At 72.0% G+C, this 27,085-nt stretch overlaps 1 protein-coding gene across 2 annotated transcripts; it reads left to right on the top strand.

Annotated features, from left to right (window-relative positions):
• The first annotated feature begins 14,135 nt into the window (after positions 1-14,135).
• Positions 14,136-26,820, top strand: ARRB1 (arrestin beta 1). 2 transcript variants are annotated; one of them, XM_068930842.1, is made up of 16 exons: positions 14,136-14,442; positions 18,836-18,866; positions 19,799-19,859; positions 20,696-20,740; positions 20,881-21,077; positions 21,560-21,619; positions 22,019-22,086; positions 23,064-23,199; positions 23,289-23,373; positions 23,476-23,548; positions 23,870-24,007; positions 24,219-24,302; positions 24,472-24,495; positions 24,946-25,016; positions 25,307-25,358; positions 25,819-26,820. In XM_068930842.1, the coding sequence occupies exons 1-16, from the start codon at positions 14,423-14,425 to the stop codon at positions 25,928-25,930; spliced, it is 1,257 nt and encodes a 418-aa protein (XP_068786943.1). In that variant the 5' UTR covers positions 14,136-14,422; the 3' UTR covers positions 25,931-26,820. The 2 variants fall into 2 exon arrangements, with proteins under 2 accessions (XP_068786943.1, XP_068786942.1); XM_068930841.1 differs by lacking the exon at positions 14,136-14,442 and adding an exon at positions 16,634-16,909.
• Positions 26,821-27,085: the final 265 nt, after the last annotated feature.

Raw genomic sequence — 27,085 nt, 5'->3', positions numbered from 1 at the left:
CCCCCGACGCCTCCGCTGCCCCCCCGACGGCTCCGCTGCCCCCGACGGCTCCGCTCCCCCCGACGCCTCCGCTGCCCCCCCGACGCCTCCGCTCCCCCCGACGCCTCCGCTGCCCCCGACGCCTCCGCTGCCCCCGACGGCTCCGCTCCCCCCGACGGCTCCGCTGCCCCCGACGGCTCTGCTCCCCCCGACGGCTCCGCTGCCCCCGACGCCTCCGCTGCCCCCGACGCCTCCGCTCCCCCCGACGGCTCCGCTCCCCCCGACGGCTCCGCTCCCCCCGACGCCTCCGCTGCCCCCGACGCCTCCGCTCCCCCCGACGCCTCCGCTGCCCCCGACGCCTCCGCTCCCCCCGACGGCTCCGCTCCCCCCGACGCCTCCGCTCCCCCCGACGCCTCCGCTGCCCCCGACGGCTCCGCTCCCCCCGACGGCTCTGCTGCCCCCCCGACGCCTCCGCTTCCCCCGACGCCTCCGCTCCCCCCGACGGCTCCGCTGCCCCCGACGCCTCCGCTCCCCCCGACGCCTCCGCTCCCCCCGACGGCTCCGCTCCTCCCGACGCCTCCGCTCTCCCTGACGCCTCCGCTCCCCCCGACGGCTCCGCTCTCGCCGACGCCTCCGCTCCCCCCGACGGCTCCGCTCCCCCCGACGCCTCCGCTCCCCCCGACGGCTCCGCTCCTCCCGACGCCTCCGCTCCCCCCGACGGCTCCGCTCCCCCCGACGCCTCCGCTGCCCCCGACGCCTCCGCTGCCCCCCCGACGGCTCCGCTGCCCCCGACGCCTCCGCTCCCCCCGACGGCTCCGCTCCCCCCCGACGCCTCCGCTGCCCCCCCGACGCCTCCGCTCCCCCCGACGGCTCTGCTGCCCCCCCGACGCCTCCGCTCCCCCCGACGCCTCCGCTCCCCCCGACGGCTCCGCTCCTCCCGACGCCTCCACTCCCCCCGACGGCTCCGCTGCCCCCCCGACGCCTCCGCTCCCCCCGACGCCTCCGCTGCCCCCGACGGCTCCGCTCCCCCCGACGGCTCCGCTCCCCCCGACGCCTCCGCTCCCCCCGACGGCTCCGCTCCCCCCGACGGCCCCGCTGCCCCCGACGCCTCCGCTCCCCCCGACGCCTCCGCTCCCCCCGACGGCTCCGCTCCCCCCGACGCCTCCGCTCCCCCCGACGGCTCCGCTCCTCCCGACGCCTCCGCTCTCCCTGACGCCTCCGCTCCCCCCGACGGCTCCGCTCTCCCCGACGCCTCCGCTGCCCCCCCGACGCCTCCGCTCCCCCCGACGGCTCCGCTCCTCCCGACGGCTCCGCTCCCCCCGACGCCTCCGCTCCCCCCGACGCCTCCGCTGCCCCCGACGCCTCCGCTCCCCCCGACGGCTCCGCTCCCCCCGACGCCTCCGCTCCCCCCGACGGCTCCGCTCTCCCCGACGCCTCCGCTGCCCCCCCGACGCCTCCGCTCCCCCCGACGGCTCCGCTCCTCCCGACGGCTCCGCTCCCCCCGACGGCTCCGCTCCCCCCGACGCCTCCGCTCCCCCCGACGCCTCCGCTGCCCCCCCGACGGCTCCGCTCCCCCCGACGCCTCCGCTCCCCCCGACGGCTCCGCTCCCCCCGACGGCTCCGCTGCCCCCCCGACGGCTCCGCTCCCCCCGACGCCTCCGCTCCCCCCGACGGCTCCGCTGCCCCCCCGACGGCTCCGCTGCCCCCGACGGCTCCGCTCCCCCCGACGGCTCCGCTCCCCCCGACGCCTCCGCTCCCCCCGACGGCTCCGCTGCCCCCCCGACGGCTCCGCTGCCCCCGACGGCTCCGCTCCCCCCGACGCCTCCGCTGCCCCCCCGACGCCTCCGCTCCCCCCGACGCCTCCGCTCCCCCCGACGGCTCCGCTCCTCCCGACGCCTCCGCTCCCCCCGACGGCTCCGCTGCCCCCGACGCCTCCGCTGCCCCCGACGGCTCCGCTCCCCCCGACGGCCCTGCTCCCCCCGACGGCTCCGCTGCCCCCGACGCCTCCGCTGCCCCCGACGCCTCCGCTGCCCCCCCGACGCCTCCGCTGCCCCCCCGACGCCTCCGCTCCCCCCGACGCCTCCGCTCCCCCCGACGCCTCCGCTGCCCCCGACGCCTCCGCTCCCCCCGACGCCTCCGCTGCCCCCGACGCCTCCGCTCCCCCCGACGCCTCCGCTGCCCCCCGACGCCTCCGCTCCCCCCGACGCCTCCGCTCCCCCCGACGGCTCCGCTCCTCCCGACGCCTCCGCTCCCCCCGACGCCTCCGCTGCCCCCGACGGCTCCGCTCCTCCCGACGCCTCCGCTGCCCCCGACGCCTCCGCTGCCCCCGACGCCTCCGCTCCCCCCGACGGCTCCGCTGCCCCCGACGCCTCCGCTGCCCCCGACGCCTCCGCTCCCCCCGACGGCTCCGCTCCCCCCGACGCCTCCGCTCCTCCCGACGCCTCCGCTGCCCCCGACGCCTCCGCTGCCCCCCCGACGCCTCCGCTGCCCCCGACGCCTCCGCTGCCCCCCCGACGCCTCCGCTCCCCCCGACGGCTCCGCTCCCCCCGACGGCTCTGCTGCCCCCCCGACGCCTCCGCTCCCCCCGACGCCTCCGCTCCCCCCGACGGCTCCGCTCCCCCCGACGCCTCCGCTGCCCCCCCGACGGCTCCGCTCCCCCCGACGCCTCCGCTGCCCCCGACGCCTCCGCTCCCCCCGACGGCTCCGCTGCCCCCGACGGCTCCGCTGCCCCCGACGCCTCCGCTGCCCCCCCGACGCCTCCGCTGCCCCCGACGGCTCCGCTGCCCCCGACGCCTCCGCTCCCCCCGACGGCTCCGCTGCCCCCGACGGCTCCGCTCCCCCCCGACGCCTCCGCTGCCCCCCCGACGCCTCCGCTGCCCCCCCGACGGCTCCGCTGCCCCCGACGGCTCCGCTCCCCCCGACGCCTCCGCTGCCCCCCCGACGCCTCCGCTCCCCCCGACGCCTCCGCTGCCCCCGACGCCTCCGCTGCCCCCGACGGCTCCGCTCCCCCCGACGGCTCCGCTGCCCCCGACGGCTCCGCTCCCCCCGACGGCTCCGCTGCCCCCGACGCCTCCGCTGCCCCCGACGGCTCCGCTCCCCCCGACGCCTCCGCTGCCCCCGACGCCTCCGCTCCTCCCGACGCCTCCGCTCCCCCCGACGGCTCCGCTCCCCCCGACGCCTCCGCTGCCCCCGACGCCTCCGCTGCCCCCCCGACGCCTCCGCTCCCCCCGACGCCTCCGCTGCCCCCGACGGCTCCGCTCCCCCCGACGGCTCCGCTGCCCCCGACGGCTCCGCTCCCCCCGACGCCTCCGCTGCCCCCGACGCCTCCGCTCCTCCCGACGCCTCCGCTCCCCCCGACGGCTCCGCTCCCCCCGACGCCTCCGCTGCCCCCGACGCCTCCGCTGCCCCCCCGACGCCTCCGCTCCCCCCGACGCCTCCGCTGCCCCCGACGGCTCCGCTCCCCCCGACGCCTCCGCTGCCCCCGACGCCTCCGCTCCCCCCGACGCCTCCGCTGCCCCCGACGCCTCCGCTGCCCCCCCGACGCCTCCGCTGCCCCCGACGCCTCCGCTCCCCCCGACGCCTCCGCTCCCCCCGACGGCTCCGCTCCCCCCGACGGCTCCGCTGCCCCCGACGCCTCCGCTCCCCCCGACGGCTCCGCTGCCCCCGACGGCTCCGCTGCCCCCGACGCCTCCGCTGCCCCCCCGACGGCTCCGCTCCCCCCGACGGCTCCGCTCCCCCCGACGCCTCCGCTGCCCCCGACGCCTCCACTCCCCCCGACGCCTCCGCTGCCCCCGACGCCTCCGCTCCCCCCGACGGCTCCGCTCCCCCCGACGCCTCCGCTCCCCCCGACGCCTCCGCTGCCCCCGACGGCTCCGCTCCCCCCGACGGCTCCGCTGCCCCCGACGGCTCCGCTCCTCCCGACGCCTCCGCTCCCCCCGACGCCTCCGCTCCCCCCGACGCCTCCGCTCCTCCCGACGCCTCCGCTGCCCCCGACGCCTCCGCTGCCCCCCCGACGGCTCCGCTCCCCCCGACGCCTCCGCTGCCCCCCCGACGCCTCCGCTCCCCCCGACGCCTCCGCTCCCCCCGACGGCTCCGCTCCCCCCGACGGCTCCGCTCCCCCCGACGCCTCCGCTGCCCCCCCGACGCCTCCGCTTCCCCCGACGCCTCCGCTCCCCCCGACGGCTCCGCTGCCCCCGACGCCTCCGCTCCCCCCGACGCCTCCGCTCCCCCCGACGGCTCCGCTCCTCCCGACGCCTCCGCTCTCCCTGACGCCTCCGCTCCCCCCGACGGCTCCGCTCTCGCCGACGCCTCCGCTCCCCCCGACGGCTCCGCTCCCCCCGACGCCTCCGCTCCCCCCGACGGCTCCGCTCCTCCCGACGCCTCCGCTCCCCCCGACGGCTCCGCTGCCCCCGACGCCTCCGCTGCCCCCGACGCCTCCGCTGCCCCCCCGACGGCTCCGCTGCCCCCGACGGCTCCGCTCCCCCCGACGGCTCCGCTCCCCCCCGACGCCTCCGCTGCCCCCCCGACGCCTCCGCTCCCCCCGACGGCTCTGCTGCCCCCCCGACGCCTCCGCTCCCCCCGACGCCTCCGCTCCCCCCGACGGCTCCGCTCCCCCCGACGCCTCCGCTCCCCCCGACGGCTCCGCTCCTCCCGACGCCTCCGCTCTCCCTGACGCCTCCGCTCCCCCCGACGGCTCCGCTCCTCCCGACGCCTCCGCTCTCCCTGACGCCTCCGCTCCCCCCGACGGCTCCGCTCTCCCCGACGCCTCCGCTGCCCCCCCGACGCCTCCGCTCCCCCCGACGGCTCCGCTCCTCCTGACGGCTCCGCTCCCCCCGACGCCTCCGCTCCCCCCGACGCCTCCGCTGCCCCCGACGCCTCCGCTCCCCCCGACGGCTCCGCTCCCCCCGACGCCTCCGCTCCCCCCGACGGCTCCGCTCTCCCCGACGCCTCCGCTGCCCCCCCGACGCCTCCGCTCCCCCCGACGGCTCCGCTCCTCCCGACGGCTCCGCTCCCCCCGACGCCTCCGCTCCCCCCGACGCCTCCGCTGCCCCCGACGCCTCCGCTCCCCCCGACGCCTCCGCTGCCCCCCCGACGGCTCCGCTCCCCCCGACGCCTCCGCTCCCCCCGACGGCTCCGCTCCCCCCGACGGCTCCGCTGCCCCCCCGACGGCTCCGCTCCCCCCGACGCCTCCGCTCCCCCCGACGGCTCCGCTGCCCCCCCGACGGCTCCGCTGCCCCCGACGGCTCCGCTCCCCCCGACGCCTCCGCTCCCCCCGACGCCTCCGCTGCCCCCCCGACGGCTCCGCTCCCCCCGACGCCTCCGCTCCCCCCGACGGCTCCGCTGCCCCCCCGACGGCTCCGCTGCCCCCGACGGCTCCGCTCCCCCCGACGCCTCCGCTGCCCCCCCGACGCCTCCGCTCCCCCCGACGCCTCCGCTCCCCCCGACGGCTCCGCTCCTCCCGACGCCTCCGCTCCCCCCGACGGCTCCGCTGCCCCCGACGCCTCCGCTCCCCCCGACGGCTCCGCTCCCCCCGACGGCCCTGCTCCCCCCGACGGCTCCGCTGCCCCCGACGCCTCCGCTCCCCCCGACGCCTCCGCTCCCCCCGACGCCTCCGCTGCCCCCGACGCCTCCGCTCCCCCCGACGCCTCCGCTGCCCCCCCGACGCCTCCGCTCCCCCCGACGCCTCCGCTCCCCCCGACGGCTCCGCTCCTCCCGACGCCTCCGCTCCCCCCGACGCCTCCGCTGCCCCCGACGCCTCCGCTCCCCCCGACGGCTCCGCTGCCCCCGACGCCTCCGCTGCCCCCGACGCCTCCGCTCCCCCCGACGGCTCCGCTCCCCCCGACGGCTCCGCTCCCCCCGACGCCTCCGCTGCCCCCGACGCCTCCGCTCCCCCCGACGGCTCCGCTCCCCCCGACGCCTCCGCTGCCCCCGACGCCTCCGCTCCCCGCTCCCTCCGAAGGCACCGAGGGCGGGAGGGGGCGTGGCCGGGGATTCCCCGTGACGTCACGGGCCTCGTAGCGGGCCGGTCCTAGCGCCGTGCCGCGCCGTTCCGTGTCGTGTTGCGATGCGGTCCTAGCGCCGCGCCATGCGCGCTGCCGGGCGGTGCGGTCCTAGCGCCGGGCCGGGCCGGGCCGGGCCGTGCCGGGCCGTGGGGCGGTGCGGTCCTAGCGCCGGGCCGTGCCGGGCCGGGCCGTGCCGAACTGCTGCGGGCCTGTGAGCGAGCAGCGCTGGGGGCGGCAGGCGGCCGGGCTGCGGGCAGGATGCGACCCTCTTCCTGCCTCCCCGCCTTGCCCGAGGAGCAGGACGTGGTCCGGAGCGTCCCGCTGCGCACCGGCGTGACTCGGCCTGAGCCCTCCGGCGCCAGAGTCGCCCCCACCTTGAGAAACCCGGCTCCTTGCCCCCCTCTGCTTTTGGGGCTGGCCAGAAAAAAAAAAAACACCTTGCTTGCTTTCACTGTCTGCCCCGGCCCGGCTCTGCCCCTTCCCCTTTCGAGGGCTGTCTCCCTCACGCAGACGTTCCCCCTGCTTCGGGTACCCTAAAATAAACGAGGCTGGGAAGGGGGACTCATGGGTCAGGGTCGTTTGCTGCCGCAAGCACCAGCCCTGGTGTGGCTCTGCCTCGGTTTCCCCCGGAGAGGCCCAGCATTGCCCCCAGGGGTGTCCAAGGCATGGACGAGGAACCTCAGGAGCTGACAGCGAACCCCTCGTGCCCCATCCTGAGAGGCCGAAGGTGCATGTGGGCTCAGCCGGGACGGGGCTGCCCGGAAAACCGCCCCGCGGCCGCTCTTTCCCACGGCTTGCGGCTTTGCTAATAAGCAATTTATTACCCTGCGATCAATGGAGCGCTTTTATCCCCGGCAGTAACTGATGGGTTCGTCACGGGTAGCGCTGTTTAATGCTGGCGGAGAGTCTCCGGAGGCTTCAAACCTCTGCTGCAGCAGGCGGCTGCCAGCCCTGGGGTGCCGTGACTGGCGCTCGGCGCTGCACGACCGCCGCAGCAGGCGGCCGAGGCTGCCGGGCTCTTGGAGCAGTCCGCCCTCGCTGCTGGTTTTTCTGCTGCTTTGGCAGGCAGAGGACAAAGCCGGGCTTTGCTGCTGGCCGAGCCGCTCGCTCCCTGTACGCCAGCTCTGTGGAAAACGGAGGCTAAAACCACCACAGCGAGCGCACCGACAGGTCCCAAAAAGCCCCGGGGGAGCGGGGCGCTGGGGAGGGGAGCCTGCCCCAGCGTCGGGTTCGGCGCGGGAACTGGGGCGGTCGGCGGCCTCCCGCCTGCGCCGGGCTGAGAAGCATCGCAGCATCCATCGCGCGGCGTGCTCCTGCCCAGCATCTGGGGCACAGGGTTGGGGAGGGATATTTGGCCGCAGTCACTCCGTAACCTTCCCCAGGGACATGTGCCACCTTGCCAGCAGGCACAAATGACCCCAAGGGCAGGGCAGGGGCGTCCTCGCGGCAGGACACCGGGCATCCCTCCGCGGTGTCCCTGGTGTGGGGTACCGGGATGCTCCCCACCGTGTGAACCCCGGCTGCTCTCTTCCCGCAAAGGGATCCCGGGTTGGTGGAGCCAAAAGGTCCCAGTGCGGCACCTGGAAAAGGGTTGTTTAGGTAGGAGGGAGCTGCCAGCGCTTTGCCTGCTGCGGGGTGGCCGGGGCCTGGAGCCTCTCCGGCCGCTAGCTCGTGAGCAGCGATCGGGGGAAGAAAGTGGTGCTCTGGCAATAGCCCTGACCGCCAACATTCCCGTGCAGAGAGGCGCCATGCACCCATGGGCGCTCCCACGCAGCGAGGTGCAGTGCACTCATTGATGCTCCTGTGCAGTGAGGTGCAGTGCACCCATCGACACTGCCACGCAGCGAGGTGCAGTGCACCCACGGGCGCTGCCTTGCAGTGAGGCATGGTGCCCCCACCAGTTCTGCCTTGCAGAGAGGTGCAGTGCACTCGTCGATGCTCCCACCCAGCGAGGCATGGTGCACCCACCGGTTCTGCCTTGCAGCGAGGTGCAGTGCACTCGTCGATGCTCCCACACAGTGAGTCATGGTGCACCCGTTGATGCTGCCTTGCAGTGAGGTGCTGTGCACCTGTTGATGCTGCTTTGCTGACCAGACCCCCAGAGCTGCCCTGCCCCAGGGTGCTGGGCAGCTGGCGCCTGCAGAGGAGGCAGGGAGCTGGGTGGCCCGGCAGGCCGGAGCAGCGGGCAGCAGAGGAGGTTGCTCCTGCTGGGATGAGGACAGAGCAGCACCTCTCGCAGGTGACCAGGGATGGGAAACGATGGTGCAATTAAGCAGCTGGCGTGCAGGGTGCAGGCAGCCGCCCCGAGAATCGCGGTGGGTGCCTCGGTGCGGAGGGTACAGGGCAGAGCCGGCTGGCTGCAGCGGTGCTGGCGGGGCCCCAGGGATGCTGTTGCCTCGGGCCGGAGGCCCTGGCGGGGCAGATCCCCACGGGCTCCAGCATCCCAGCCTGGAAACGTGCCCGGGCTCCTGCTGGGCACGCGGCCACGGCTCCGAGCCCTCTGCGGCGCGTGCGGTCCCACCGCAGCGCTGAGTCCCGCCGCTTCCTCTCTGCTGCGACTTCCCCTCTTGCAGCACGGTGCAACGTGAAGTCTCCAGGGGTTTCTTCCCTGCCGGGGAGCAGGGTACCCCGGAGCCGTCTCCGGAGAAAGGAGCCTTCGGAGGGCAGGAAAAAGCGTTTGGGAAACTCCGGAGAAAAATAGGAGGGGGGAGGAAAAAAAAAAGCAGTATCCGATGTTTTGCCTTGCTTTGCTCCCAGCTGCCGCCTCTTTCGATCGCCCGGGCGAGCGGCCCCGGTGCACCCGCGCGCCCAAGGAGTGGCCTTCGAGCGCGGGCGGCCTTGGGGCACGTGGGCGCCAGCCCGGGGCGCAGCTGCGTCCTTCACGCCACCGGCCACGTCCTTGGTGCCCCGAGGCTGGGCTGCGCGGGGTTAACTAGCTCCTTTGGGGGGATTTGGTCCCAATCCAGCGGCACTTGGTGCAATGAGCTGCTCCTGGGTGGCCGGCGCCGGCAGCAGCACCGTGCAGAGCCCAAGCCTTGGGTGCCCAAGCCTTGCAGGACGGGCTGCAGGTGGGTGGCCGAGACCCCCCCGAAGCTGTTGGCCTGGCTCCCGCCAGCACCCGCTCCAGCCGCTGCTCCCCCCGGTGCAGCTGGCAGCGCGGCCGGGCGGCAGCAGGCAAAGCCTCCCACGCAGGCAGCCGCGGCGCCCCGGGGGCCGCGCTGCGCTCGCGGTGACTCATCGGCGGCTCCAGCGCCCGGCTTTGCAGCTCACCGCAGCGCGCAGGCCCCTCGAGGGCGTCGCTTTGCCTTCCCCATCCCAGTGTAATCCCGCACCCCGTGCAACCCCGCACCCCATGCAACCCCACACCTAAATGCAAATGCACCCCATGCAACCCGCACCCCAATGCAGCCCACCCCCATGCAACCTCAGACCTCAATGCAACTGCACCCATGCAACTCACACCCCATGCAGCCCTGCACCCCTGTGCAACCCTGCCCCAATGCAACTGTGTCACATGCAACCCATGCTGCCATGCAGCCCCACCCATGCAACCCTGCACTCCAATGCAACTGCACCCCATGCAACTTGCATCTCAATGCGGCCCCGCACCCCAAGGCAATGACACCCCATGCAACCCTGTACCCCAATGCAATCCCACACCCCAATGCTGCCCTGCACCCCAATGCAATGGCATCCCATGCAATTCGTGCCCCCAATGCACCCCACACCCCAATGCATCAGCACCCCATACAACCCAAGCCCCAATGCCACCCTGCACCCCAATGCATCAGCACCCCATACAACCCAAGCCCCAATGCCACCCTGCACCCCAATGCATCAGCACCCCATACAACCCAAGCCCCAATGCCACCCTGCACCCCAATGCAATGGTGCACCATGCAGCCCATGCCCCAGTGCAACCCCACACTTCAGTGTGACTTTGCACCCCATGCAACCCACACCCCAATGCAGTTCCACCCCCCCCATGCAGCCCCGCACCCCGGTGCAACCCTGTGCCCCACCGCAGCTCCATGCTGGGGCCACCCACGGGTGCTGCCGGGGTTGGGCAGGGCGGCAGCACCCAGCACAGCTCAGCGCATGCAACACGGGGCGTGGGGCCGGGGAGGAGGCGCAGAGCCACTTCCTGTTGTGCTGCTGGCTCGGCCGCTGCAGCTCGGCGTCTTCGCCCTCGCCTGCCTCGCAGCGAAAGCGTTATTGCGGTGGCAAAGCCACAGCCCCGGGCAGGAGCGCCGGCATCGCGAGCAGCACCCGGCGGGAGTGCCTCTCCCTGCTACAGCCGGGGCCGCGTCCCCGCCGCGCCGCGCTGCGGCATCCTCGAGGGCGAGGGCGAGCAGGCGGCTCGCGCGGGACGGCCCGGCCGGAGGGTCTGCGGAGGGCCAGCCGTGCCCAGACCCGCTGGCGGGGGGCCCAAAGCCCTGCTCCCCCTCGGCCGCCCGGAGCATCCCCGGCTGCGGAGTCTGCAGGAGAAGACGGTCCCCGCGTGAAAATACGTCTCTGTGGAGAGCCAGGACGCGGAGCAGCCGGGAAAGCTCTGCTCCGGGCTGGATTCGGCAGGGCTCGGCGCTGCCCTTGGCCCCCCCGACCCCTTCGCCGGGGTGCGACTTCCCGGTGTCGTCGGCCAGGAGCTCGGGGACCACGGGAGCTTGGGGACCGCGGGAGACCGGGGACTACATGGGCCCGGGAACCGCAGGGGCTTGGTGTGGGTGTTTCCCGCAGCAGGAAATCGGGGTGTCCCCCCGCCTGCGTTGGGGTGTCCCATGTCCCTGGCCAGCATGTGGCTGTCCCAGGTCCCCTGTCCCGTGCCAGGGTGTCCCATGTCCCTGCCTGCATCAGGGTGTCCCAGGTCCCATGTCCAGCACTGGGCTGTTGTGGTCCCAGCCCTGTGTTGGAGCATCCTTCATCTAAAGTTTGAGCGTCCTGTGTCCCATTTCCCATGTCGGAGTGTCCCTTGTCCCATGCCCAGCGTGGGAGCATCCCTTGTGCCATGCCCAGTGTGGGAGCGTCCCGTGTCCCATGCCCACGGTTGGAGCATCCCTTGTCCCATGGCCAGTGTCGGAGTGTCCCTTGTCCCATGTCCTATTCCCTGGGCCAGCACCCCATTGGAGATGTCTGCAAGCCCGCGGGCAGTGAGCAGCACCCGGAGCGCGCCGCCTCCATCGCGGGCGCCGGGGCTCTCGCGGCCGTGCAAACACCGCGCGGCCCCATTAAAAGGAAAGACGAATCCGTCGCACATAAAGCTAAGCAAACAGCCGCATCGGCTGGCGCTGGCGGAGCGGCTGGCCGGCGGCCCAGCGCGCGACCGGCTCCTGCACCCTGCCGGCGGGGCACGAGGGGCTGCTGTGGGCTGGCTCACGCTGCTGGCAGAAGGGGAAAAAGCGCCGGGCGAATCCAGCCCACGCCGAGCGGCCACTGAGCTCCTGGCATGTCCCGCTGCTGGCGAGGGCTGGGAGAGATGGGGCGCCCAGCTGGGGACATTGCAATGGTGGAACCCATAGGAGCGCTGACTCATGGAGGGATGGGACCCCACGGGGGTGCTGGGACCCATGGGGGGCTGCGAACATCATGGTGGTGGTGAAACTCATGGGAGCATTGGGACCCATGGGGGGCTGGGACCCCACGGGGGTGCTGGAACCCATGGGGGGCTGGGAACATCATGGTGGTGGTGAAACTCATGGGAGCATTGGGACCCATGGGAGCTGGGACCCATGGAGGGGGCTGGGAACATCATGGTGGTGGTGAAACTCATGGGAGCATTGGGACCCATGGGGGGCTGGGACCCCACGGGGGTGCTGGGACCCATGGGGGGCTGGGAACATCATGGTGGTGGTGAAACTCATGGGAGCATTGGGACCCATGGGGGGCTGGGACCCCACGGGGGTGCTGGGACCCATGGAGGGCTGGGAACATCATGGTGGTGGTGAAACTCATGGGAGCATTGGGACCCATGGGGGGCTGGGACCCCACGGGGGTGCTGGGACCCATGGAGGGGGCTGGGAACATCATGGTGGTGGTGAAACTCATGGGAGCATTGGGACCCATGGGGGGCTGGGACCCCACGGGGGTGCTGGGACCCATGGAGGGCTGGGAACATCATGGTGGTGGTGAAACTCATGGGAGCATTGGGACCCATGGGGGGCTGGGACCCCACGGGGGTGCTGGGACCCATGGGGGGCTGGGAACATCATGGTGGTGGTGAAACTCATGGGAGCATTGGGACCCATGGGGGGCTGGGACCCCACGGGGGTGCTGGGACCCATGGAGGGGGCTGGGAACATCATGGTGGTGGTGAAACTCACGGGAGCATTGGGACCCATGGGGGGCTGGGACCCACGGGGGTGCTGGGACCCATGGGGGGCTGGGACCCACGGGGGTGCTGGGACCCTGCCCTGAGAGGCCGTGGTGCAGGGAGGGATGGATCAGTCCAGCTGTGAGGGATGGGGGGGGTACGTGGGTGGGTGGGTGTGCACACGGGCGTGTGCTGGTTTGCACACAAGTTTGTGTGCCTGTAAGGGTAGGGGGGTGTGCGTGCTCAAAAGGGTGTGTGTGGTCACGTGGGGGCTGTGCATGCACACGGGTGTATGCGTGAGTGTGTGCTCACATGCGTGCTTGTGTGTGCACGGGGGGTGTGTGTGAATAGAGGTTTATGTGTGTGTTCACAGGGGTGTGCATGCACGTGGGGGTGCTCGCGTGGGGGCACGTGCTCACGGGTGGGTGGGTGTGCGTGCACGGGGTGGGTGTGCGTGCATACAGGAGTGTGTGTGCACAGGAGTGTGTGTGCACGCAGGTATGTGGGTTGGTGCACAGGGGTGTATGCGCACATGGTGTATGCGCAGGGACTCAGGGCTGGGTGGGCACTCGTGGGGTGTGCTTGCACACCGGTGTGTGCATGCACGCAGAGGCCTGGGGGGGTGTGCGCATGGGGGGGGTGTGTGCACAGGGGTCTGCGTGTGCTCGTGCACAGGGGGGTGTGCATGCACATAGGAGTTTGTGCGTGTGTGTGCGCAGGGGTTTGTGTGTGTGTGCACATGGGTGCGTGTGTGCACATGGGTAGTGTGTGTGTGCACAGGGGCCTGCGTGTGCTCGTGCACATGGGGGTGTGCATGCACACAGGGGGCTGTGTGTGTGTGTGTGTGTGTGCGCTTGTGCACAGGGGGGTGTGCATGCACACAGGGGTTTGCGTGTGTGTGAGCATGCACATGGGTAGTGTGTGTGTGCACAGGGGTCTGCGTGTGCTCGTGCACATGGGGGTGTGCATGCACACAGGCGGCTGTGTGTGTGTGTGCGCTTGTGCACAGGGGTGTGTGCATGCACACTGGGGTTTGTGTGTGTGTGTGCACATGGGTGCGTGCGTGTGTGCACATGGGTAGTGTGTGTGTGCACAGGGGCCTGCGTGTGCTCGTGCACATGGGGGTGTGCATGCACGCAAGTGTTTGCGTGGGGGGGTGCGTGCGTACAGGGGTGTGTGTGTGTGCGTGTGTGTGTGTGCACACATGGGGGGTGTGCACAGGGGTGTGCGTATGCTTGTGCCCATGGGCGTGTGCATGCACACAAGTGTTTGCGTGCACGCATGGGGGGGGGTGCGTGCGTACAGTCGTGTGCGTGGGTGTGTGTGCACCCGTGCACGCGGGGGGCGCGTGATTGTGCACACAGCGCTGGCTTTGGGGGGGGGGGGGGCGCTCGCTCTCCCGGAGAGGAGGGGCGGGGGGGGGGGGGGGGGGCGCTGTGCGTGCACGCACCCGGGCCGCGTGTGTGCGCATGCACGGCTGCCTGCGCGCGGGGGCGCGCGTGTGCGTGTCCGCCCTCCCCAACGGAACCTCCACGCCGCGCGGGTGGGTGGCTGCGCGCCCCCGCGTGCGTGTCCGCGGCCCGCCCCGCCCGCGCCGCGCCGCTCGGGGGCGGGCGGAGGCGGCCGCGCCGCGCCGCGGGGCTGCGCTCTGCAGCGCCGAGCCGAGCCGGGCCGAGCCGAGCCGGGACAGCCGAGCCGAGCCGGGCCGGACCGGGACAGCCGAGCCGAGCCGGGACAGCCGAGCCGAGCCGAGCCGGGCCGAGCCGGGACAGCCGAGCCGAGCCGAGCCGGACCGGGACAGCCGAGCCGAGCCGAGCCGAGCCGAGCCGGGACAGCCGAGCCGGGCCGAGCCGGGACAGCGGCGCCGAGCGGAGCCGAGCCGAGCCGGGCCGAGCCGGGACAGCGGCGCCGAGCGGAGCCGAGCGGAGCCGAACCGAGCGGAGCCGAGCCGAGCCGATCCGGACCGGGACAGCCGAGCGGAGCCGAGCGGAGCCGAGCGGAGCGGAGCCGAACCGAGCCGAGCCGGACCGGGCCAGCCGAGCGGAGCGGAGCCGGACCGGGCGCAGCTGCCGCCCAGTAATTTTCCAAGCTCGGGCCGGCGCTGCCCTGCGAGCGGCCGCGATCCGCGGGGGCCATGGGAGACAAAGGCACCCGGTGAGTGCGGGGGTCGGGGGCCGGGGGGGGCGGCGGGGAGGCGCCGGCAGGGGCCGCGCCGCTTTCCCACGCCGCCGCTTATGCGCAGGGGAAACTGAGGCACGGCGACGCGGGGTCGCACGGTGCCGGCGGCCGCGGTCAAGGCGGAAACGGCTGCGCTTCCCTCGAGCGGGGCTGCGGGCTGCCCTGGTCCCCGTGTGCCCCCCCTAGGTCCCCCCCCACCCCGCGTCGGTGGCGCTCGGGGCGCGCTGCCCGCCGTGGGAACGGCGGCGCCGGCCGCCCCTCCCCGTGCGCTCGGGCCCGCAGCCTGCTGCTCCGAGCAGCCGCCTCGCCTGCCACATCTGGAGGCTGTCGGCGTGCTGGAGGCGGCAGCTCTCGCCTGCGCGCAAACCCCCCTTTCCTGAAACGCAGCTGCAGCTGGGGAGGGGCGAGGGATGCAGCTGGCAGGGCTGCTGCAAGAGCCGCTTTTGTCGCAGCCCGGGGGCCTCATCCGGCAGCCCCGAGGGGCGGCGGGGAGCAGAGGCGGGAGCCCCCGGGCTGGGCGTGAGGGCAGCGCCCGCTCTCGCGGCGTCGAGCACGCGAGCCGCGGGGCAGGCCGCCGCCGCGCCTTTCGGGAGCGCGTCGGGGGGGTTGCGCGACCCCGATGGGGCGTCGCGCGTCCCGGGAGCGCTGGGCCGAGCCCGGTGCCCGCTGGGCGCTGCGCCTAGAGGCATCGGCGACGCGGACGTTATTACTCTCTTTCACCCGGACCCGGCGCCTGGACGTTGCTGGGGTGGGGGCACACGAGCCGTCGCTGCTGAGAAACGCTTTTGCTTTTGGGTTCGGGTGGGAACCAGGAGCAACCGGGCCCCGTTGTCCTGGTCGAGGGGTGTTTTGGGCCTGGAGGTCTGGCGGGGGGGGGGACGTGGGGGAGCCGTCGTGCCCGTTGTCACCCTGCGGGGCTTCGAGCATCCTGCGGATGGGAGACCCTGCCTGGCCTGGGCCCTGGCTAGGGGCGCGCGTCGATGCGGCGAACGCGCGTGCGGGGGCGCCCGTCGCGCACCGCCGGCGTCGGCTGCCCGGGCGGCCGGGCCCCGAGGCCGAGGTGGGCAGGGAGGGTGGGCCCCGCTTTTGCAAGGGTTTGGGCCCCGCTTTTGCAAGGGTTTGGCCAACCTCTTTGCAGAACCTTCCGGAAAGGCTGCATGGATGTGGGGTCGCAGGACGTGATTTGGGGGCCGGATGCGCCCGGCTCTGGCTGTCTCCCCTTGCCCTGGCATCAGTTTTTTTCCGGAAAAAAAGTATGTTTTAGCCTCTAGAGCGTGAGAACAGCCCCTTCGCCCCCCACGGTGGCCGGCCAGCGGCTCGCGGGGGTCCCCGCTGCCGGCCTTCGAAGGAGCCCGCCGGGGATGGGGCGAACATCCGCATCGCGTTGCCCCGGGGAGCGCCGGTGCGAGGGTTTCCCGGGAGCCGCGGGGCGTCTGCCGGAGCAGACGAGGGCGCGCGGGGATTCGCGTGACAGATCTCTTCTCATTCACCCGGGGGGGGGGGGCTTTGGTTCCCCCCCCCCCCCCCAAAAAGCCCGGGAGCCGGCGCGGAGGGCGGCCGGGTCGGCTGCGGCTTTGCACGGCGAGGTCGCGGGCTTGCAGAGCCCCGGTTTGCTTTTAGACTCCGGAAACACCCGAAAAACCTCATTTCTTCCAATTCCTTCGTGGGCTTGCAGGGCCGCAGAGCCGCGCGCTGGGCCGCCTCCGTTGCGGGGGGGGGGGGGGAACAGCAAGTTTTCAGCTGGCTCGGGCGGCGGGGCCGCAGCGTTTCGCACGCGCGGCCGCGCTGAACGTCGCCCGTGCCGCCGGCGTGAGGGTTTCCCTGCCCGCGGGCGGCGGGTGCCCCCGGGGCCGGCGCGGGCGTCAGCGCACCGCGTTTCCCAGCCGCCTGCCGAGCGCCCTTCAAAGCCCTGCGCTGCGGGAAGCGTCCGCAGGCGGAGTGAGAGCCGTGCGCTCGCCGGCGCCGCCGCGTCGCCCCCTTATTTACGGCTTCTCCGAGGGTGCGACCCCCCCCCCCCCCCCAAATCCCGGCCTGGATGCTGCCGACAGAGCCGAGGCGGCCGCGGGAACGGGCCGGGGAGGGGGGGCGCCGAGGCGGGCCGAGCTGTCCGGGCTGCGGCGGGGAGAGAGGCAGCGCTGGCCGCTGGCCCGGGGGGAGACTCGTGCTTCCTGGCCTTTGTTTGCAGAACAAACTCTCCTAATAACAGCAGGATGCAGACATCCCGGATCCGAGAGCCAAGTCGCTTCCTTGCCAAGGAGGCCCGGAGCGAGGAGCTGCTTGGGCCCGGCCGGGCGATGTTGTCGACGAGCTGGTCGCGGGAAACGTGTTGCGACGGGGTGGGCGTCAGGCGGGGCAGGCGAGCGAAGGGCAGCGCGGGAAGGGCCGGCAGCGAGGGGGTCCTGGCCGCTGCTCCGCGCGGGCAGCTGCGGATGTGCGGCTGCAGGTGTGCCCGGGCCGAGGGCCAGCGCGGTTCCCGCGGTGGCGGGGGTGGTTCCCGCGGTGGCGGCAGTGGTTCCCGTGGTGGTGGCAGCGGTTCCCGTGGTCGCAGTGGTGGTTCCCGTGGTCGCGCTGGTTCTTGCAGTGGCAGCAGTTCCCATGGTGGCGGCGGTGGCAGTTCCCGCGGCGGCGGCGGTTCCCGCGGTCGTGGCAGTTCCCGTGCTGGCGGCGGTGGCAGTTCCCGCGGCGGCAGTGGTTCCCGCGGTCATGGCAGTTCCCATGGTGGCGGTGGCGGCGGTTCCCGCGGTGGCGGCGGTTCCCGCGGTCGTGGCAGTTCCCATGGTGGCGGCGGTGGCGGTTCCCGCGGTCGTGGCAGTTCCCGTGGTGGCGGCGGTGGTTCCCGCGGCGGTTCCTGCGCGCCGCCCTGCTCGGCCCCGTTTCCCGTGGCAGGAGCGCGGCCACCAGCGCCGATAATTAATAGGGAGGAGGAAATAGCGGGGTGGGAAGCGCTGGCCGATTCGATTCACCCAGCCTCGGGCAGGCACGTGGCCGTCGACCCGGCGCCCGAGCCGGGGGATTTCTCCTTTCCTCCCGGCTCGGCCGAGCGTCGGGCGCGGGAAACCCCCGGAGGAGAGGGATCGCCGGCTTTTGGCGCGGGGCGACGGCGTCCGGGACGCGGGGGAGCGACGAGCCGCGTGGCCCCGCGCGCGGCGGCGGCTCTTCCCGCGCGCCCGGCCGGATGCTGGCCTGACCGCGGAGCGCGCGGTGCGGTTGCTCGACGCGTTGTCCCCCGAGGTCCCCTCTCGGGCCGCGGAGCTAATGGGATCGAGCCGGCAGCCACATTAACATGAGGCCTGGTGAAACTCGCTCCTCTGCCCGGCGTTCAGGGGAAATCGATGGCGTTGCTTTCCTGCTCCAGCTTCGCCACGCTTTAAAAAAATAAAAGGACCCGGGGTGGGGGGCCGATAGCGGGGGCGCCTGGCGTTTGCAGCCGCCTCTCACGTCCCCCAGGGATGGGGACGGAGAGGGGCAATGCCAGGCGCCCGCGGCCACGCTGACGTCCCTCGTGCAGCTTAACCCGGGGTTCGGTTACGAAACGGGGCAGCTGAGCTGCAAGAGCAGGTCTTTGTGCGCCTGTCGAAGGGGCGGCCGAGGTCACTGCGGCCTCCGCCGGTGACCGGAGCCGGCGGCCCGCGCGCCGTGCTGGGCGCTGCCTGCGGCCTCGCTGCAGCCTGGCTCCGGGCTGGCGCTCGGCGCTGCCCCGTCTCTGCCCAGGCTCCCTGGGCGCCTTGCGGAGGCTCGGGCCGTCTCGGCGCGCCCTGCGAGGCAGAAACCTGCCCTTTCCGGGCCCTCAGGCAGCGCTTTGGGCAGCGCGGCCTTTGCGCGGCAGCTTGCGCGGCACCTGGTGCAACAGGGCCTTTGCACGGCACCTTGCGCGGCACCTGGTGCAACAGGGCCTTTGCACGGCACCTTGCACGGCACCTTGCACGGCACCTTGCGCAGCAGGGCCTTTGCACGGCACCTTGCACGGCACCTTGCGCAGCAGGGCCTTTGCACGGCACCTTGCACGGCACCTTGCACGGCACCTTGCGCAGCAGGGCCTTTGCACGGCACCTTGCACGGCACCTTGCGCAGCAGCGGTGCCGGGCAGCCCCTGGGCATGCCGCGGCGCTGGCGGGGGCCCCGCGCTCCAGGACCCCCCCTCGGCGAGAGCTCTGCCCGGCGGCGGCTCGCTGGGCTGCCGTCGCGCCCCTCGGACTGGGCGCGCGCCCAGCCGTGCCGCGCTGGGGGGGGGGGAGCGCGGGGCCGCCAGCCCCCTGTTTCGCCGACGTTTCTAGGAGAGGCTGCGCGGCGGGGGGAGCTGGCCCGGGCACCTCGCTCCTCCGTGCCTCGGTTTCCCCGCTAAGGCGCCTTCCCCTCTCCTCTTTTGCAGGGTGTTCAAGAAAGCCAGCCCCAACGGGAAGGTGAGCGGGGGCCGCGGGGGTCCGGGGGGGCGCTGGGGTCCCACCGCTGCTGGAGCCTGGACCGCACGGGGGCTGCCGGGGCGGTGGGGGGGAGATGGGGGGTGATGGGGGGGGTCTGCATTTCTCTGCCGTCCTCGATTTTTCTTTGCGCTCGGAGCTGGACGTCGCTCCGAGACCCTTTCTGGGCTGTCGGACATGTACGGCCGGGGAGGGAGGGAGGGAGGGAGGGAAGGAAAGGAGGAGAAGGAGGGAGGGATGGACGAAGGGAAGCACAGAGGAAAGGAAGGGAGAGAGCGAGGGAGGGAGAAGGGAAGGGAAGAGGAAGAGGAGGGAAGAAGGGAAAGAGAAAGAAGAAGGGAGGAAGGGAGAGAGGGAGGGAAGGAGGGAGGGAGATGGGAAGGAGGGAGGAAGGCAAGGAGGGAGATGGAAAGGAAAGAGGAAGGAAGGGAGAAAAGAGGGAGGGCGGAAGGAAGGGAAGGAGGAAGGAAGATGGGAAGGAGGGAGGAAGGAGCAGCCGCTTCGCCGGGCGGCAGATCCCTCCGGGAAGGGTTCGCTCCCGCTCTCCGTCCCCGCGGGAGCCTCCGGGCAGGCGGAGGAAAAACCCCGGCCCGGTCCGGAGGGCGCGATGGCGGGCTGCTGCCGGGCTGGGGGCTAACGAGCTCCGGGCGGGATTGCCGGGGCCGGGCGGCGGGACGCAAACCGGATTTGCGCGACTCGCCCCCTGGCCTGAGCCCCGCAGCCGTGTGACGAGCGCGTGGGGTCTCTGCACGCGCCGCCAACCTGCCCGATGCCGGACACCCAGCGCCTCGAAAAACGCCTAAATCTGCCCCAAAAGGGGCCGGTGCAAAGAGCGGGCGGCCGGGCGGCGGGGCGCTGCTCCGCGGCCCGGCGCAGCCCGCTGACGGCCCGCTCTCGCTCTCCTCTGCCCGCAGCTCACCGTCTACCTGGGCAAGAGGGATTTCGTCGACCACATCGACGTGGTGGACCCCGTGGGTAAGCGGCGGTTAATTAACGCCCGGCTAATCGCTCTCATCCGACCGCTCGCCTCGCCAGGGATAGCCGCCGCTGGGGCGCTCCGGGGCGGGATGAGGCCCGGGACGGGCCGGCGTGCGAGGACGCGATGGGAGAGGAGCCTGGTTTATAGAGGACGGAGCGGGCAGGCGCTTCCCGTCCCGGCTAAGCGGCAGCCGCTTTCCTGGGAATTCGCTTTTTCCCGCTCGCCGTCCTCGCTGCGTCCTCGGCGGCCAGCGCCGCCCTCGCCGGGCCGTTCGGTGCGAGACGGACGCACGGACGGGTTCGCCCTGGTGGCCGCTACGGACCTCCCGGCGGAGAGCTTTTCCCGGGACAGGCAGCGGGAGCCTGGCCAGGGTCGCTTGCAGCCGGCACGAGAAGCCCCCCCGGGGTCCCAGCACCCGCTGGGGATTCAGAGAAGAGCCGGGCTGTTTCGAATAATTGTTTTATTTGCGTTTTATTATTCCTTTAAGATGCCTCCGGCTTCCTTGGATTCGTTACGCCGAGTGGCGAAGACTGAGCCGCTGCTGGCTCCCGCGGGAGCGGTGGCTGCGCAGTCCCGCGCTGTGATTTATTGGTGCCGCTTTAGCTTGCTTGTATGTTGGAGGCCCCGAATAAACACGGTTGGGGAGCGTCACCGCGGGGACGAGCCGGGCTGGGATAAGGGATGGATTCGCTGGTGGCCGCAGACCCAGACTGTTTTTTTTTAATTACGTATTTTTTTTTTTTTTAAAGAAAAAACGCTTCCGCTTTGCTGCCAGCCCCGCTGCAGGGCGCGCAGCCCCCCCGCCACTAACCCGGCCCGTCCTCTCTTGCAGACGGCGTCGTGCTGGTGGACCCCGAGTACCTAAAGGAAAGGAAAGGTAACGGCGGCGGCAGCGGGCTCTCGCGGGCCCGGCTCGCCGGCAGCGGGCGGGAGGGGAGATCTGGGGGCAGCGGGGGCTCGTGCGACGGGAGGCGGCGGGCGGGCTGCAGCCCCTCTCCCTCTTGCCGCCCTCGCCAGTCTTCGTGACGCTGACCTGCGCTTTCCGCTACGGCCGCGAGGACCTGGACGTGCTGGGGCTCACCTTCCGCAAGGACCTCTTCGTGGCCAACGTGCAGGCTTTCCCCCCCGCGCCCGAGGACAAGAAGCCCCTGACGCGGCTGCAGGAGCGGCTCATCAAGAAGCTGGGCGAGCACGCGTACCCCTTCACCTTCGAGGTGGGCACCCGTCGCCCGCGGCCAGGCCAGCGCCTCGGGGCGGGGGGGGGGGTTTGCTGGCGTGAGCCCTCGGCTGAACCCCCTCCGCCTCCTCCCGGGATCAGCAGCATCCCGCACGCGCCCAAATCCTTGCAAAACCACCGTAATGCCGCCCGATCCGCCGGATTAAAAACAACAACAACAAAAAAACGGATTAATGCAGTTTATAACCCTCAGGGCTCGGGGTCTTTGGAGGCTGAGCCGTTACGTGGGGCGACTTGGACTTTGGTTGCAACCAGGCCCCAAAAAAGAGCAAAACGCGACTAAAGAGCGCAAACCTCCTCCCCTCCCTGCTGGCTGCCGTCCCGGCCCCCGGCTGAGCGCAAGAGCCGCCGCCGCCGGGACGGGATTAATGAGGTTGCTGGGGTTCACGGCGCCGCGGGGATGCAAATCCAGGTTACTTCTCCGAAGGGCCGGGGCTGATCCGGCACTTCCTGTTTCAGATCCCTCCCAACCTGCCCTGCTCCGTGACGCTGCAGCCCGGCCCGGAGGACACGGGCAAGGTGAGGCGCTGCTCTTCCCCGTCCCCTGTTCGCGTCCCTGCTCCGCTCCACGCTAGCTGAAGGGATTTTGCTGCGTTGCCCTTCCCAAAAATTAAGGACTTGCCCTCTTGGATGCTCCTGGAGCTTGGCAAGATTGCGTTCCTGGAAGGTGGGGACGTGCGGGGCTGGGAATCGGCTCGGAGGCCGGCTCGGCCGCGGGGCGGCTCGGAGAAGGCGGCTCTGCCCGCTGTCCCGCGCCAGCCCGCTGCTCGCTGGCCACGCACCGGACCGTGGTGGCACCTGGCGGTGGCGGTCCCCTCCAGAGGGCTGGTCGTGGCACACGTTAGCTCCGTTGTAGCTGCGTGCCAGGGTGCGAAGGCATCTATCCGCCTCCCTTTCTGCCTCCTCGCTGCTTTGCAGGCCTGCGGCGTGGACTATGAGGTCAAAGCGTTCTGCGCCGAGAACCTGGAGGAGAAAATCCACAAGAGGTGAGCAGGGAGGACGATGTCCTGCCAGGGCAGGGGGTGACTCGCAGGAGCAGCGGCCTTCAGGGGCCAGGGCTGGCAGGCAAGGGACCAGGGGGGAAGGGACACCTGGTTTTGGTACCCTGCAGTAGGCAGGCTGGGTCAGGGATGGAGATGTCCTCCGGGATGGGGCTGGGAAGGTGATGTCCTCCGGGATGGGGCAGGGATGGAGATGTCCTCCGGGATGGGGCAGGGATGGAGATGTCCTCCGGGATGGGGCTGGGATGGAGATGTCCTCCGGGATGGGGCTGGGAAGGTGATGTCCTCCGGGATGGGGCTGGGAAGGTGATGTCCTCCGGGATGGGGCTGGGAAGGTGATGTCCTCCGGGATGGGGCTGGGAAGGTGATGTCCTCCGGGATGGGGCTGGGAAGGTGATGTCCTCCGGGATGGGGCTGGGAAGGTGATGTCCTCCGGGATGGGGCTGGGAAGGTGATGTCCTCCGGGATGAGGCTGGGAAGGTGATGTCCTCCGGGATGGGGCTGGGAAGGTGATGTCCTCCGGGATGAGGCTGGGAAGGTGATGTCCTCCGGGATGGGACTGGGATGGAGATGTCCTCCGGGATGGGGCTGGGATGAAGCTATTCTCCCAGATGGGACTGGGATGGAGATGCTCTCCCGGCCGGGGCTGGGACAGAGCTGCTCACTGCAGCTGCAGGCGAGGAGACCAACCCTGCCATCTCGTGGGGACACGCAACCCGACACGCGCACAGCCAGGCCTGCCGCAAGTCCCGCAGGACTGTCCTCTCTCGCAGCCCCCGGGCAAGCGTCCTTGGCAGGGGACAGTCCCCGGGGGGGCCCCTGCTGTCAGGACCTCGCAGAAGGTTGTCCTCCTGACATAGCAGCCCATCAGGAAAGAGGGATTCGGGCCGAGAAAAACGGGTGGCCAGAGGTGACCTCTTGGCACCCGGACGCCTGGGTTCTCTTCTGGCCGTGCCCTGCAGGAACTCGGTGCGCCTGGTGATCCGCAAGGTGCAGTACGCCCCGGAGCGGCCCGGCCCCCAGCCCATGGCCGAGACCACCCGGCAGTTCCTCATGTCGGACAAGCCGCTGCATCTCGAGGCGTCCCTGGACAAGGAGGTAGCGCAGCCCCGCGCGGCTCCCGGCAGCCGCTCGCTCGCGGGGCGGCGAGGCACCTGAGCGCCTCCGCTCGCCTTTGCTCCCCGCAGATCTACTACCACGGGGAGCCCATCAGCGTGAACGTCCACGTCACCAACAACACCAACAAGACGGTGAAGAAGATCAAGATCTCGGGTGAGGTTTGCCCTCGAGCCTGTCCGCGGTCCGGCCCCGCGGGGTCCCTGCAGCAGCACCCGCGGGAGCTGCCGCTCAGCCCGCTCCCGTCTCTCGCCCCAGTGCGCCAGTACGCCGACATCTGCCTCTTCAACACGGCCCAGTACAAGTGTCCCGTGGCTGTGGAGGACGCCGAGTGAGTAGGACCCATGAGTAGGACCACCGCGAGGTGCCCGTGGCCTGGGCACGCGGCTCCGGTCGGTGGCCAGGGTGCCCCTCGGCAGCGGGCTCTGCTGCGCGCGGAGAAGCGCCGGCTCGCAGCTCACGGCTCGGCCTCCAGCGAGGTCGGCCATCTCCAAGCTGCCAACTTTGGCGCGTTTCTCCACCCCCGTCTCCCAGCCGGCGGGTCGCCCGGCGCCGCGGAGGGTGCGGGCAGCTCGGGCGCCCGCTGCCTCCCCGGGGAAGGCATTGGGGGGGTTGGTCGGGGGCTGCGGCTGACGCGCGCCGTCCTCCCCAGCGACGTGGTGGCCCCCAGCTCGACGTTCTGCAAAGTCTACACGCTGACGCCCTTCCTGGCCAACAACCGGGAGAAGCGCGGGCTGGCGCTTGATGGCAAGCTCAAGCACGAAGACACCAACCTGGCCTCCAGCACGCTGTGAGACACCGTCCTCGGCCCCGCTCCCGGCTCGGGGCCTCCCTCTTGGAGAACATCTGCCTTTTGGAGAGGGCGGGGAGGGGGGGAACAAGCCGCTTGGTGCTCTGCTCCAGCCCAAGCATCCGCACCGTCCCCTGGCTCAACCTGGCTTCCCGGCCCCACGGACGTGCCGGGGTGACTCCTCGCTCACCTTCCCCACCGTTTCCTGCAGGTTAAGAGACGGCGCCAACAAGGAGGTCCTGGGCATCATCGTCTCCTACAAAGTGAAGGTGAAGCTGGTGGTGTCGCGAGGAGGGTGAGTGCCGCCGCTCTCGGCGCTGCCCGGCTTTGCGCTCCCCGGGACGCTCGGCGGAGCGCCGCGCCGGCGTGGCGCCGCCGGTTTTCGGAAGCGGTGGGGGGGGGGGAGGCTGCGTTTGGTTCGGGAAGCGGCGACTAATGTGTTGTCTCCTCTGACTCAACGGCAGCCTGCTGGGAGACCTGGCCTCCAGGTAACGCCCCCGCGGCCGCTGCGCCCCGCGTTCGCCGAGCCACTCGGCCCCCGAGGGCGACGCTGCAAGTCGGGTCCTGCAGCCGGCCTCCTGTGCCCCTGCCCTTGCCCCGCGCGCCGTCCCCGTCCCCCTCCGTCTCGCCGTTGCTTCCCCGGGCCGTCCCGCTGCTGAGCTGGATTTTTGTCCTACCCCCGTGTCTGCCGAGGACGCGGCGGGGACGTCTGCCGCAGCAGCCCCGCTGCGCCCTCCGAGCACGGGGCAACTCATCGCACGTCCCAGCAGGGCTCCTCGGCGGGGGGGCGGGGAGCAGGCGGGCTCTGCCAGGCCCTGCTGGACCGGGGGGGGCAACGCTGCGCTGGGTCCCCCGCTTGGCCGTGCTTCTCCCCGCTCCGTCCTCCCCGGTTTCCCACCGCGTGCTGACGCCGGCCCCGCTGCCTCTCCCGCCCGCAGCGACGTTGCGGTGGAGCTGCCCTTCACGCTGATGCACCCCAAGCCCAAGGAGGAGGCGGCGCACCGAGACGGTGAGTGCCGGCCCCGGGCGCCGCGGGCTCCCGGCTGGGCTGAGGTTGGGCTGCGGAGGTGGGTACCGACGCGCGGCGTCGACGGAGCGTCCCGCCACGGGCTGCGGCGTCCCGTGGGCACGCGCGCGCCCGGAGCGGCGAGTCCTTCGGTTTCTCGCCGGGCTTTTGCCGGAGGCAGGACGGTGCCGGAGCTCGGCCGGAGGAGGAGGAGGAGGAGGAAGCCGTGGCCGGGTAAGGGAGCCGACGGCTGGCGGCGGACTAACGCTGTGCCACCCTGCCCCTGTGTTCAGTTCCAGAGAACGAAGCGCCCGTAGATACAAACCTGATAGAGCTGGACACAAAGTAAGAGCAACCCCGCCGGGGGGGGGGGGGGGGCTATATGGGAACGCGGCCCGCTTGCATGTCCCCCCCCCTCCCCGCTCGCTCGGCCCGCCGGACTCGTGCCGTCGCCGCCGGGGAGGGCTGGGGGCACCGAATCCCTGCCGCGTGCCCGTCTCGCTCCTCTGCCCCCCTCCCCGTCCTCGCATGGCTTTCCAACCGGGAAAGTTGGAAAGGGGGGGGGGCATGCAAAAGGTGGGCAGCGCTAAGGCTGAAAAATTAGGCGGCTTGGAAAGGACCCCCCGGGGGGGGGGGGGGGAACGCAGGTTTAAGCGCCGCCGAGCTACGGGAAAAAAAATAAAGCAATTCCCGCGCGGCCGAGCGGGCGCTGCAGGACGAGCGCGGCCGGCCGCCCCGCGCCTCGAAGGCGCCCTCGCGGCCCCCCCCCCCCGCTAAAGCCCCCGTTGCGTCCCCCCCCCGCCAGCGACGACGACATCGTCTTCGAAGACTTCGCCCGGCAGCGCCTCAAAGGCATGAAGGACGACAAGGAGGAAGAGGAGGAGCGCGCCGGCTCCCCGCAGCTCAACGACAGATAAGCGGCGGGGAGCGGGGTTTCGGGGGGGGGGGGCGCCCCCCGCCGCCGCCGCGCTCCGGTAACACCCCGCGCGTTAGGCTGCTTCTGGTTTCTATGATTACCCATTTCTTTTGTTTTGCACCTGCAGCGGGAGCCTCTGGCTCACCCGATGGCGACAGCGGTCGGACCCGGCCAGCTGTGCCCTGCTGCCGCTGCCTGAGCCGCTGGCTCCCGTGCAGGGCCCTGGGTGCATCCCGAGGGGTGCTGGAGCCGGGGGGCGGGGGGGGCTTGCTGGTGCTCAGCGCCCCCTGCCCTCCCCGGCCGAGCCCGTGCCCCTTCCCCATGCGGTCAGAGCCCTTTCCCGTGAGCTGCCTCTTTTCGGTGGGTTTTTTTCCCCCCCCCCCCGCACTGATTTGCTCGGGGGGGGGGGTGCAGCATGGGTTTCGGTGTCCCCGGGGCTGCCACGGGGTTTTCCCCAAGGTTGCCTTTGTCCCCCTCCCCAGTTAATGCAGCCGCTTTGGGCCGTGCGCCTGTTTTGGCAGGGGGGCAGCCCGTCCCACGGCGCCCAACACCCGCCCAGGGGTCCGGCCCGCAGTTTGCTGCGCCGTTGCGGTCGGTGCTGTCATCTGAGCCCCCCCCCCCCCCCAAAAAACCCACCGTGCAGATCTCTCTGTCCTCCCCGTCCGCGGAGAGGCAGAGCTGAGACACCCCCCCCCCCCCCCCCCGGTATTTTTGGGCAAACCTGACTGGGCAGCGTGGTACTTTTTTTTGTTGTTTTTTTTTTTTGGTAAAGTGGTTACTTTGTACTGTTCATTGATACCTGCTTCTCTGGGTTCGCCACCGTATCTGTGACGTTTCTGTGGTCTGTCAAATAAATTATTCTAGTTTATTAAACTCGGAAAAGAAACCATCGTCCCAGCGCGCAGCCCCTTCTCTTGGCTCAGGGAAGGGGAGCGGGCAGGTGCCGGGTCTTCAGCGAGGTTGGCCGTGGTGCTGGAGGCCACCCACCCTGTTGCTCTGCTCTGTCCCGACCCAGCAGGTCAAACGCAAACCCTCGAGGCCCTATTTCCTTGTTACGGCCTCACGCATCCCATCCTCAGCTCCTGCACGTTTCCGCACTGGCCAATTAATTTATTCATGCCACACCACTCAAGTAAGTCTCCAGCATCAGGTTCAC

This window comes from Struthio camelus, chromosome 1 (assembly GCF_040807025.1).
Source record: "Struthio camelus isolate bStrCam1 chromosome 1, bStrCam1.hap1, whole genome shotgun sequence".
Taxonomy (NCBI): domain Eukaryota; kingdom Metazoa; phylum Chordata; class Aves; order Struthioniformes; family Struthionidae; genus Struthio; species Struthio camelus.
The sequence above is the reverse complement of the archived record's forward strand: the minus strand, read 5'-3'. Positions and strand labels throughout refer to the sequence as shown.

Coding starts and splice junctions, on each gene's coding strand:
- ARRB1 (XM_068930841.1), top strand. CDS start 16,677: ATGCAGACATCCCGGATCCGAGAGCCAAGTCGCTTCCTTGCCAAGGAG. Junction 23,374..23,475: donor GAAGAAGATCAAGATCTCGG/GTGAGGTTTGCC, acceptor CTCTCGCCCCAG/TGCGCCAGTACGCCGACATC. Junction 24,496..24,945: donor CTGGGAGACCTGGCCTCCAG/GTAACGCCCCCG, acceptor TCCCGCCCGCAG/CGACGTTGCGGTGGAGCTGC.